This window comes from Pezoporus flaviventris, unplaced genomic scaffold (assembly GCF_033815535.1).
Source record: "Pezoporus flaviventris isolate CSIRO_AGI_PZ_B2104156 unplaced genomic scaffold, CSIRO_AGI_Pfla_v1 ptg000056l, whole genome shotgun sequence".
Taxonomy (NCBI): Eukaryota; Metazoa; Chordata; class Aves; order Psittaciformes; family Psittacidae; genus Pezoporus; species Pezoporus flaviventris.
Window position 1 is genome coordinate 209,936 of NW_026892604.1, and position 12,017 is coordinate 221,952.

The 12,017-nt window shown below is 58.1% G+C and overlaps 1 protein-coding gene across 1 annotated transcript in view; it reads right to left on the reverse strand.

The window, feature by feature from the left end:
* Positions 1-1,137: 1,137 nt before the first annotated feature.
* Positions 1,138-12,017, reverse strand: part of LOC133277464 (hydrocephalus-inducing protein-like) — a 43,938-nt gene continuing 33,058 nt past the window's right edge. Inside the window, exons 23-38 of the mRNA XM_061469304.1 lie at positions 11,524-11,657; positions 10,505-10,641; positions 9,557-9,684; positions 9,278-9,469; positions 8,730-8,879; positions 7,765-7,992; positions 7,492-7,602; positions 7,168-7,326; positions 6,321-6,601; positions 5,751-5,970; positions 4,788-5,000; positions 3,898-4,061; positions 3,448-3,598; positions 2,969-3,199; positions 2,133-2,357; positions 1,138-1,666 (exon numbers count right to left, since the gene is read on the reverse strand). Of these exons, the coding sequence (XP_061325288.1) occupies positions 1,208-1,666; positions 2,133-2,357; positions 2,969-3,199; positions 3,448-3,598; positions 3,898-4,061; positions 4,788-5,000; positions 5,751-5,970; positions 6,321-6,601; positions 7,168-7,326; positions 7,492-7,602; positions 7,765-7,992; positions 8,730-8,879; positions 9,278-9,469; positions 9,557-9,684; positions 10,505-10,641; positions 11,524-11,657 (3,183 nt within the window). The 3' untranslated portion in view covers positions 1,138-1,207. The remainder of the gene's footprint in view (positions 1,667-2,132; positions 2,358-2,968; positions 3,200-3,447; positions 3,599-3,897; positions 4,062-4,787; positions 5,001-5,750; positions 5,971-6,320; positions 6,602-7,167; positions 7,327-7,491; positions 7,603-7,764; positions 7,993-8,729; positions 8,880-9,277; positions 9,470-9,556; positions 9,685-10,504; positions 10,642-11,523; positions 11,658-12,017) is intronic.

The following is a 12,017-nucleotide window of genomic DNA, read 5'->3' on the forward strand; positions in this document are numbered from 1 at the left end:
CCACCAACTCAGTCCACGGGATCTTGATGTGCACAGTCAGAGAATCGGAGAATCAGAGAATAGTTAGGGTTGGAAAGGACCTTAAGATCATTTAGTTCCAACCCCCTTGCCACAGGCAGGGACACCTGGCACTAAACCGTGTCACCCAAGGCTCCGTCCAGCCTGGCCTTGAACACTGCCAGGGATGGAGCATTCACCACTGCTTTGGGCAACCTGTGCCAGGGCCTCACCACCCGCACAGTGAAGAATTTCTTCCTTCTAGCTGACCTGAACTTCCTCCAGTTCACTTTAAGCCCATCACCCCTCGTCCTGTCGCTACCGTCCCTGACCAAGAGTCCCTCCGCAGCATCCTTGTAGGCCCCCTTCACGTACTGGAAGGCTGCTATGAGCTCTCCACGCAGCCTTCCCTTCTCCAGGCTGAAGAGCCTCGACTTTCTCAGCCTGTCTTTGTACAGGAGCTGCTCCATCCCCCTTAGCAGCATGGCGGCCCTCCTCTGGATTTGCTCCAACAGCTCTATGTCCTTCTGTTCAGGACACCGGAAGTGTACACAGTGCTCCGCGCGGGGTTCTCATGAGAGCAGAGGAGAGGAGCAGGATCACCTCCCTTGACCTGCTGCTCATGCTGTTGGTGATACAGCCCAGGACACAGGCGGTTTCGGGGCTCAAGCGCACGCTGAAGCCGGCTCATGTTCCCACCCCCAGGTCCTTCTCCTCAGGCTGCTCTGAATCACTTCTCTGCGCAGCCTGCAGCTGTGCCTGGGATTGCCCTGACCCAGGGGCAGGAGCCTGCACTCGGCCTTGTTGAACTTGATGAGGCTGGACACCTCTCCAGCATGTCCGGGTCCCTCTGGATGCCATCCCTTCCCTCCAGCGCATCGACTGCACTACACCGCTCGGTGGCGTCAGCAAACTTGCTGAGGGTGCTCGATCCCACTGTCTGTGTCGCCGACAAAGACGTTGAACAGGGTCTGCCCCAACACCGACCCCTGAGGGACTCCATTCGTCACAGGTCTCCAGCTGGACATTCAGCCATTGACCGCGACTCTCTGTGCGCAGTCATCCAGCCAATTCCTTGTCCACCGGCTGTCCATCCAGCAAATTCATGTCTCTCCCGTTTAGAGACAAGGACGTCGTGTGGGAGGGATTTAAATGAAATTTATTTGCTCCAGAGAGCACGAACGTGGCGGGAAGGGCCGCGGGCAGCTGGTCACTTGAGGGTGGAGGGCAGGCCCCGGAGGTGGTAGATCCAGGAGCCCCCAGGGCAAGAGACCACCAGCCTGCTGGTGACAGGAGCCCGGCCGCCCCTGAAGGAGACGGTGATGGTGGTGCTGCTCTTGGCGCGCAGCATCTCGGGGGCCCTGACGGTGAAGGCCGGGTGCTTTACTGCATACTGGAACGCCGTGGCCTTCGGGAAGACGTTCCTGAAGGAGATGGAGGTGGAGCCGCCGGCTGGGATGAGGAAGGGGCCCTGGGCTTCAGGGGGCAGTGCAAGGCCGATGAGTGGGATGCGGTACTGCCCGCCCAATGCGGAGCTGAGCTGCAGCGTGGCCTTGGCTTCGCCCAGCTGGCAGGGCTCAAAGGTCACTTCCACGCTCAGGTCCGAGCCCCCAGCGCCAGCAGGTGCCGCACTGATGGATTTTGCCGTCTGGAAGTCGGCACAGTCGGTCTGCGCAGGGGAGACAAGAGACCATGGAGGGCGGGTCACAACAGCAGAGCCAGCACCTCGGGAAGAACACGATGGTCCCCTGGCCCTGGCCTCTCCCACCCACACCACACCCCTGGTGAGTGCCTGCCCTGAATGGGCATGACAACTGTGCAAACGTGCCCATCAGGGACAACCCTGCACCCAAGCCCCAAGACCCCTGACTGCCAGACCTGGGCTGCAAGGGGGAAGCAAGCCCAGGCACCACAGGGCCTGCAAAAGCAGCTCCGACCAGGGCAGCAGACACGCGCCCACACGGGAGGACAGTGCAGCTGGCAACAAGCCCACACGAGTGGCAAGACCCCTGGGCTCACGTGGCCACCTTGGCTCTGCCAGGCCAAGCCAGAGGCACTTGGACCCCTTGGTGGAGAGGGCTGGTGCTGGCCAGAGGAGCTGCCTGCCAGCCAGAGCCCCGGCAGCCCGGGCTCACCTGCAGCAGGTACTCGGTCTTCTGCTGGGCAAAATTCCGTATTTTGGTGGTGATGGTCTGACGGGAGCCCAGCGTGGCGCGGAAATACACGGGCTTCTCTGGCCTCTGCGAGATGGCTTTCAGCTGCAGGTTGTAAGACAGAGAGCCCAAGTCGCTGCTCTGGAGCACCAGGTGCCCGGTGCTCTCACCCGTTTTCAGGGGCTGATACTCCAAGACAAGATCCGCCTGGGAGGAAGGAAGGAAGGAAAAAGCCACTGCGTCAGGCAGAGGCAGGGAACACGCCAGCCTGAGAAGGGGGCAGCTGGTCCCTGCTGTGCTCAGGCAGTGCTGGAAGGCTGTGCCGCCTTCCCTGCTCTGATTCCCTCTCTCTCGGGCACAGCCTTGCTCCTTCTGGGAGACGGTTCACTTAGGGACAGATCCCAACAGCTCAGAGCCCTCCAGCATCATGCTAGAAGCTTCCCACCCTAGAAAGCCCCAGGGCACACACCGCCTCCTGTCAATCCAGGCTGCAGACAACCCGGCCGTGGGCTGAGGCTTGTCCTGCAGCCACTCACAGCTAGAAGCACCACACTGAACGAGGGGCACGTGGCACAAGGACCTGCCACGTGAGGCCCAGTGGCAGCGTGTTACAGGGGGCAGCAGGGCAGACTCCACCAGCGCAGGAGGATTCCCACTGGGGATATTCTCGCACCCTGCTCCCTCTCTAGATCATCGGCAGGGAGCTGCCACCACGGAAAGAAGCCCCAGAGGGCTCCTTTCAGGCATCACCCTTCAAGAGCACCCCCTCTAGCCAGGAGCAGGGAGAGCAGAGTGAGCCGGAGGAGCTTTGCTCCTACCTTCGACTGTGCAGGAACAGTAAAGTGCTGTGGAGCGCTGACATCGGGCACTTCGCAGGTGACGTCAAACGTCACCGGGACAGGCAGAGGGTTGTCCACCTTGACGGTGGAGGACACCCTCTGCCGAACAGCGGTGCTCATTTTCACAGTGCCGATGGGTCCCGAAGCCGTCACCTTGAAAGTCACCACGTGGAACAAGTACTCTCCGGTTGTCTCGTTGAGGAAGGTCACCTGAATCAGACAGAAAGGCAAGTGCTGCTCACTGCACACATGAAAATAGACCCAAAAGAGCCCAGTGAGCTCAGCGCCCTGCTTCCAGGAATGGCTATGAGCACCCACCGAGGAAGAGTGCCAGACCAGAGAAAGCACGTGTGCTATTTCATAGGACCCGTGCACACGGAGGTATGAAAAGAGGCGTGTAGCTTCTCGGTGAGCCAACAGCTCCTTGAAGGGCCCTGCAGACCAGTGTCCTCACTCACCTTTGCCCTGAAGACTCCTTCTTTGTAGGAGAAGAAGGTGAGCTGGTAGTCCTTCTTTGCAGAGCTTGGCACGTCAATGTAGGAACACCCCTGCAGCACAGAACTGCTTTCCACGTTCTCTGGTTTCAGCATGTCAATAACCACCAGGAGCCTGTGGGTGAGAAGGATGCAGTGAAGGTCAACAGAAAGGACTCGCCTAGGATACCCATCCTGTGGGGGTACAATACAGCCCCTCTCATCCTCAGTGCCTCAGGCACAGGGCGCCAGCTCTCATCCCCCTTGGAGGAAAGCCCTCCAGGATGGCTCTGCACAGGCAGAACGTGGGGATGGCCAGACATGGCCAAGGAGAGGGAAAAGCTTCCAGGAAGGCGCTTCCAGGCACTGGAAGCTTCCTTCCTTGTGCTGCTGCAGGGATTGCTGATGGGACCAGACTTCCTGGGCTGGACTCACCTCTGTGGGCTGTGCAGCCAGTTGGACACAGGGATGAGCTCCGTGTGGGAACTCCTGCATGGAACCTGCCGGGAAATGGCCCCTGAACACCGGGGGGCTTCAGCAGTTCCTTCCAGGTGGTAGCGTAAGCCTGTCCCGTCCGGCAGGGGGAAGAAGATGGAGCCCTACAGACAACGAATAGGACAAGTCGGCTCTGCAGCACCCCGGGACAGTTCCATGCCTGAGGCTCTCACTGGAGCAGCTCCAGCACCCCAGAGCCCTTCTCAACTGACCCCTTTCATTTAGGAGCTTGTCGCTGGCGTGGCACAGAAAACATTGCAGAGGGGCTAGTCACCCCCATGTGCCCAGCCTGAGACCTGCAGGAAGGGCTCCTCCCAAAGCTCCTGCATGACTGTCAAGAGATCTCTCTCGTTTCCCACCTGCCTGCTCACGGCCAGGGGGGCACTGAGAAACTGCAGGGCACCTTTGCCCTTCTTGCTCCCTGCAAGCTGCAGGACACCAGCCAGGTGGTGCTGGCAGAAGTGGTCGTGCCCAGGGCTTGGAGAGCCTGTGCAGCCTGTGCACTGAGCATGGGGGTCTCTGAGCCCCCTGGGCTGCCACAAGCAGCAACCAGGAGCTGCGCAGAACAAACTTCATTTCTTGCCCTTCAGAAAGCCTGCCTTGTTAGCTTAGCTGCTCCAACACCTGTGGGGTCACTCCCCAGTTCCCGTCTGCCCTTTGCCCGGGCCTGGCCTCCAGCCACCACAAAACCCAGCTTCCAACAGAGAGCACAGGACACCTTCAGCTTGGACAGGACCTCTGAAGGTCATCTCCTCCAGCCTCCTGCCCAAAGCAGGGGGAGCTACGAGGGTCGTGCCACCAGGCTCAGCACGCTGGCACAGCTCACGTACCTGATGCTTCTTGTTCTCAGAGCTCATGCTTAGGGGTCTGTAGGTGACCTGGTAGGCCTTTTCTTTTTGCCTGGCCTCCAGATGGATAAATTCAGGCCCTTTCCAGTACTTCCCCTCAATGATGGGCTGCAGGGTCCAGGCCTCGTTGCTTGGGTTGGAAAGGAGGATGGTCTGGCTCTGCCTCTCACGCACACTGCAGCTGAAAGTCAGGGTCTGGAACAGAGGAGCACAGAGGCTGCTGGCTCGCACCCACAACCCTTCCCACTCTTCTCACGCTGGCTCTACACCAGCACCTGGAGCACAGGGAGCAGCTTTCCCTTGTCACGTGCAAAAATTACACTTTGGCCATAGCTTTTGGAGTAAATCCAGCTGCTTGTTGTTGAAGAAGGGAGCAGAACAAGCCTTTCGCATGCTGGCTGAAAGGAAACGGGGAGTCCTGAAAGGAAACTCCAGTGCAAGGACAAGATCTGCAGCCACACAGCCCCTTCCTTCATGGGCAGGATGAAGAGGACCTCCACGCTCTCTTTGGGAGCAAGAGCCAACAGCTGCCAAGTTGCCCGCTCCCAGGGGCTGGATGCAGATGCCTTGCCCCTTCCTACTGCTGAATGCCCTAGCCCTGGCCCGGCAGGGGGGAGAAGTGTGGCTGCGGGTGCAGTGCCGGCATCCAGCGGGGTGGCTCTGTGGGGAGGGTCTCAGAAGAGCCCGGCAGGGTGTTCCCATGGCACGGATGCTGCAGTGCAGAGCCACGACAGCCCAGCTGCTCACTGCAGGAGCAGCACCTTGAACAGGGGAGAAAGGCAATGAGAGGGCTCAGGAATTCTGGCAATCCTGCCCAGCACTTTCTCTCTGGGATACTCTGGCACGAGCAAGTCTGTGCTCACAAGTGTCCTTCAGTTCCTGCCCTGCGAGAGATGTGGTGCAAATGCTGGGCTCCAGGGGCCCATCCTGTCCCTGCTGCGTTACCTCTTTGGGGCCAGGGGCCTCCACGCAGGATCCTGACAGCGTAAGCCGCAGCGCCTCACTGCCCTGGATGAAGCACCGCAGCCCCTCGTACTGGACAGCCTGGCTCAGCTTCGAGGGGCGGAAGGTCACAACGAAGGGGACATCCCTCCCTGGGCTGATGTAACCCTTCGTGGGGCTGATGGAAAAGTCCGGCTTGAAGCTCTCCACGTCCCACGTAAACCTTGCCCAGGAAAGCACAAGCACAGGAAAGAAGGATTAGCCACGGGGAGCTCTGAAGGCAGGGTAAGTCTGAGTGTGAGGCTCTAAGTCTCTTGTGGGTTTTCCCACCACATCTCAGGCCTGATGCTGAGCCACCTGGCAATAAGGCTTCAGGCTGGGCAGGACCCACTGCACCCACAGGCAAGGGGGCTTGTACCCTTTTGCTAACTTCTAGGGCCTGACTGCACGGCCATGGCTGCACAACTCTCCACCGGGATGGAGAAGCACAGGGGAACTATCTGGGCACACTACGGCCCCACACAACCCTCATCCAAGCTCTCAGCCCTCAGAGGGGGCGGGCTTCTGCTTTACCTGACTCCTGTGACGCCCGCGTTCCGCATGACCACGCGCCGCCACGTGTAGCTCTGCTGCACCACGGCTCCAAAGCTGAGCTGCTCCTGGTCCAAGCTCACGAGGCTGCCCTGGCAGGAGCCCCGCACCACAAAGAGGGAGCGCGCCAGCCCGCCGCACTCCAGCAGCACTTCCCCGCTGAACGGCTGGATGGGGCGCTTCGGGGAGAAGGTCACCTCCACTTTGCCTCTGTCTCCTCTGGGCTTCAGCTTTAGCTCCTTGCTGGGCTTCAAGCACAGAACCTACCCCAAGAAATGAAGGCAGACTATTTCATCTGGCAAGCGAGCTGTGGAGCCTCCCTCATCAGACTCACGGAAGAGGCTTCCAATTCCTCTTCTGTCCCCACCAACACTGCCCCACTCCCACTCATTCCCTCCTAGGCATTCCTAGCTAATACCAAAGGTGTTTCTGCCACGTGTCCACCTGGTCACGCTGAGCTCAGCTCTGTCTTCTAAAGCTTTCAGGGAAGTTCAAACAGAGCTGTAAATCTCCCTCTTGCAAGATTCACCTCCCTCACCTTTCCACACCTAAAATACATGGCTGCATCCTGATGTATGTGTCTAAAACAGCTTAGAGGAATTGTGCCGCCTTCTCCCTTCTGTCTCTCCGGGTCTCCTGGCACCCAGCTCAGCTGAAGCATTCACACTGCAAGCATCTGCTGGCAGAGCAGTGCCAGCAGGGAGGACAGGGCAGGCACAGGCAGCCAGGGCAGCCCACAGTTCTCATTGGCTACTAGCTCCCACCCACAGCGCCTCATCGCCCCCTGCAGGCACACCAAAGTGCTCTGCGGAGAAGGAAAGGGCCTTACCCCAGCTTCCTGCAACTCTGGCGCGGTGGATGTGACTCTGAGCTGAAAGGCCAGAGGGGCTGCACTCTTGTTGGCTATGGTGACGATCTTCTTCACCGTCTGCCCAATGCAGACGTTTCCTAGCTTCACCACCTTTCCCGGTGGATCCACAACGTCAACCTGAGGCGGCAGGGACCGATATCAAGCAAAAGGAAAGAAGGAGAAAAGGTTTTCTGCCACTCTCCTGGCAGAAACCCAAACCATGGTAGGCTGGGGAAGAGATGAGGAAATGAGTAAAACATGCTGCTTGCCACCTGGAGTTTTAGCGTTTAGATTTCATCTCACCTTCACTTTTATGCCCCTTCCTTGGGCCTCACCGGTCAGCTTCCCGGCCGGGGCACAGGGAGGCAGCAACAAGCTGTTGTGGCTGTTGTCACCTTGCGGTGTCCGTAGGAGCTGCGCAGAGAGGGAAGAGAAACCATAGACAGGATGAGTTTCTTGACCCTCACTACGTGAACAGACTCCCCAGCCAAGCCATCCCCCCGTCTCCCTGGCACAAGCCTGGGAATGCTGGAGCGCTGGGAATCTACAGGAGTGTGCACAGACCTTCCCTCTCACCTGCTCCTCAGCAAGGCGCTGCTGGTCAAACTCCAGCGAGTAAACCTCACAGGGGGTCTTCACCACCACTGTCCCCTCTTCCCCATGGCTCTGTGGCAGCAGCGGTCCCAGCTCGAGCTCCGCGGGGCTGAACTCCAGCCGTGGCTCCAGACCACGTCCCAAGACCGGCACCTGGAGGCGTTGGCTGCTCTGGCAAATCTGGATGTGCAGCTCGCCCCGGTAGCACTTCTGCAAAGAAGCAGCACAGAAAGCTCCTCCGTGAAGCCCCAGGTGACAGCGCCTCCAAGTCAACAGTCGCCCCAGGCTCAGGGGTCTTGTCAGCACCTCTAAGCTGAACCCAAAAGAGGTATTTACTTAGAGCAGGGGCTACAGCATCTGCATGGCTCTGAGTAACTGCGGTGAGTCCTGCTGTGGACTGTAACTGGAGAGTTGGCTACCAGGTGGATCTAAAATGCGCTGTCAGAGGTTTTCACCTAGTCATGGGGGAGCGCAACGCTCATCAGAAAGGTCTGCTTTCTCAGACACAGTCTTGGCACTGCAGCACCAGGCAAACATCAGTTGTGTGAAAGAGGCAGCTGCGCTCTCACTGGACACAAATAAGGATCGTCTTCTCTGCTCAGTGCTCGGCTCTGGTCAAAGCCAGACACGAGACGGTGAAATCTCCACGAGCAATTCAAAGATCCCTGGGACTGTCCCCTGCCATGGAAGCACTTGCGTCCATCCTGTCACACGCTGCCAGTTTCCAAGTCACGGTGTCCACATGCAAACTGCCTTTGGCAATGCTCCATCATTTAAGGTGACTCCCGAACTGCGTGGGAATGTGCAGGGGAAACTGAGGCACGGTGGGCACAGGGCTGGCAGAAAGCTCCATGTGGAGGCAGAGCTCATCCCCCGCTCCCTCTGCTGGCCTCCCCTTACCACACTGCCCTGCCACACCTCCTGGGGGTGACACCCTCCAATCTCACCTCTTCCGTGGGTGAAAAACGGACTTGGACATGGCACTGCTGTCCTGGAGCGAGCGTTCCAGCTGACGGCAGCACCTCGAAGCCACAGGGCGCAGACTTCATCTCCTCGAGCAGCTTCTGATGCTCGCTCGCCGGCAGATGTTTGTTCACCTGTGCACAGAAACCACTCGCGTGAGGTCTCCTTGGTCTGGGAGGACAGAGCCTCGGCTCCTGCAGTGCTTCGACATGCTGGCACGGTGCAGGGAGCACCCTCATCCCACCCAGACGTGGCCACCACTGCCTAGAACTGGAGGGCAAACGTGTTGGCAGGGCAGGTAGATGGGGAGGCAGTGTCCTCAGAGGAGGAAGAGGAATGGGTGAAGATGGCAGGCAAGTGAAGCATCAGCTAGTCAACAGGCCCAGGTGAACCAGCCTTGCTCTGTACCCTCAAAAGCTCCCTCAAGCCAGCTGCAGCCCAAGTGCTCAGGCAGCCAGAGGGGCAGGAAAGGCAAGAGAGGCAAAGACAACCCACCCGAGAAGCTGCGTGTTACACCTTGTCTGCGCTTTACCTCCTTAACAGGCTCATTCACGCTGATGGACCATTGACAGGGGACCTGGAACGTGTTGTGGAGCTGGATGGTTTCTTCCTGGCACTGCCCACACTGGACAGCGGAGAACTCCAGCCTGTCCCTGGAGAGGCTGAGGGACGGCTCAGCCACGATGGCACGGAGGCGGACCTGCGATGTGGGGCCTCCTCTGACCTAGAGAAGGACAGAGCATCCAGTTGAGAGCCCGGCTGACACTCGCTGCTGTGCCCAACCTGCTGCCTGCCCCAGAAGCTGGAGTACCTTGATGGGCAGGAGCACATCCACCTTTCCCAGAGGCCGGCTGGCACTTTGTGGGTCGAAGCACACTTCAAATGTCTTGCTCTCACAGGAGGGCAGGCGCTTCACACGGTCCAGGCACACGCTGAAGCCTGAACACAGGAAAATAAAGCAGCTGAGATACACAAGCAACAGGAAGCAACATCAGAAGCACGGTAAGGCCACAGGGCTGTCCTGGCTGGCAGCTCCGTGAAAGACTCCTTTGCACCTCCAGAGAAGCTGCTCTTCTCCCCTTGTCACTGCCCAAAGCAAAAGGATTTTCACAGCCAGAACCCAGGGCTTGCGTGGTAGAAATGAACCACATTGGTTGAGGAGCTCCAGCAATTTCTTCAGCGGGCATCTCAGGGAAGGATGCACAGACCTCTCCAAAGGAGAATTTCCAACTAAGATACCGAATGCTCTGCTGTTCCCTGGACAGCGGCTTAGGACAGATGCCTGACCACCCCTCAGAGACAGCAGTCACCACGTGACGGAGCTGCAGCCTTACCTCAAGGCCTCTTTGGGAAGCCTGTTTCGATACAGCAGAAGATCCCACAGAAGATGGGGGATCCCTTCAGGAAAGGCTGAGCACTATGAACTCTAAGCAAAGCACTTCCGAACCACAGAGGGGCCTTCTCCTTGCAACATAAACCCTCAGAGTGCACAAAGAAACTCAGAAGAGGCCGAGAGGCGGTCGAGGGCATCAGCCCTTCTGGCCCCTGCAATGAGTTTTTAGGGCAGCCACACGCGGACCAGGTCTCTGGGCACTGATCGCCACAACTCAGGCTCTTAACAGGGCACCCAGCAGGGGGGCACTAAGGAGGAAAAAGCTATCCAAGGAAGTACTCAAATCTCCCCATGTCCAATGGCTTCAGCTGATGTGTCAGAGACAGCTCCTTCAAGCCCCTGTGAAGCCTCTCCACCACTGGTTACCTGTGTTATCTAGGACATATCCATCAACATGGAAAGATGCAGGGAAGTGCCCGGTGTTGGTGACCTTCACGATGCGTGTGTGGATGTCACCGGGAACAACATAGCCAAGGTCCAGGACGTATTCGGGCAGCTCAGCTCTGAAAGGAGGAGTAAGAACACTCAGTAAAGCCCAGCATGGCGTGGGGTGGAGAAGCAAACGGAGTGGATAATTGCGTATTCACTGCTGTGAAAGCTCAACCCAAGCTCAGGAAACCCAAGGCCTGAGCACCCAGTAATAAGACTTGGCTAAATCATGGGGAGTGCAGGGCCTAGGATTTATCAGCCACCAGTGGGATCTTCGGCTGAGTTTCAAGTGGGTACTGGACACAGTTCCTATGCTGTGAAAAGCCATTGCAGAGAAGTGCACTGCATCTCCACTGGTCTCAGTGAAACCACTAAACGGGTGTTCGGCCCAAGCCTGAAACTGCTTCAGGACCTTGTCATAGGATTTCCTTGCAGAGGATACCTCCACTGCTCTGCAACCACATCTGTCCCCAAAGCAGCACCTGACACTATCGCATGCAGTAACCAACGCTTACAAGACTGCTGAGAGGGTCTTTTTGCAGGCAATCCCACTTGGAAAAGCACATAAGGGATCTGGACCATTCCCTGCTCTTCCTGCTTAGCACAGACCCCTCTTGGCGCAACGACGCCAGCTTTGAGATGCCCCTTTCAGAGCTGGTCAGCTGGGGCGGTGCCTGTGCTGTCTGGAAGGGCTTGCTGCTCTGCACCCCCTCAGCTCTGAGAACAGAACCCAGCAACTGTGGGGAGTGGAGCACCTCCAGAGCTCAGGGTAGCACTGTGCAAGTGAGAACACCGAGCTGCCCACAGGGAGCACATCGTAGCTCCCAGCATCAGGCCCTTTCTCAAGTCTTCAGCTATTTCCAGCTCTGAGACACAAGAGCTCTCAGGAGCAGGGCTGCACTGCTGGCTGTTACCCTCGGGGCCCCTGGAGACAGGCCACAGGAGTCCCTACTAACTTGAGAAGCCTCCGATGTACACGCTGGTGAAAGGCAGTGTCCTCCGCAGGACGGGACGTGAGAGCTTTCTGCTGCTCCAAGGCATGCTCCTCAATAAGCATCTCCTCCATCTGCATCTGCAGCTCAGCATCCCACTGAGGAAAGTAAACACAGGGGCTGGTTAGCAGAGGTCCTTCCCAAGGCACAAGCTTGTCTCACGTGCAGGATCCCACCCTGCTCTTGTTGAGAGGGGTGACGGAGTCATTCTGTCTCACTGCTCAGTGTCTGTGACACTCCCTGCTCTCTCAGGCAGGATCGTATCTCCAAAGAAATGAACTCAAGCACCTCTGCCTGCCCACTTATCAAAGCTGATCTGGACAGACGGACAGGCAAGCCAGAAACCTTCCAAAGCTCCAAGTATGGCCCTGCCTCCAGTCAGTGCCAAAGCAGCTTGCACAAAAGCTCTCCTGCAAAGGGAACCATGAGAGAGCTGGAGCCTCTTGGAGATGACAGAA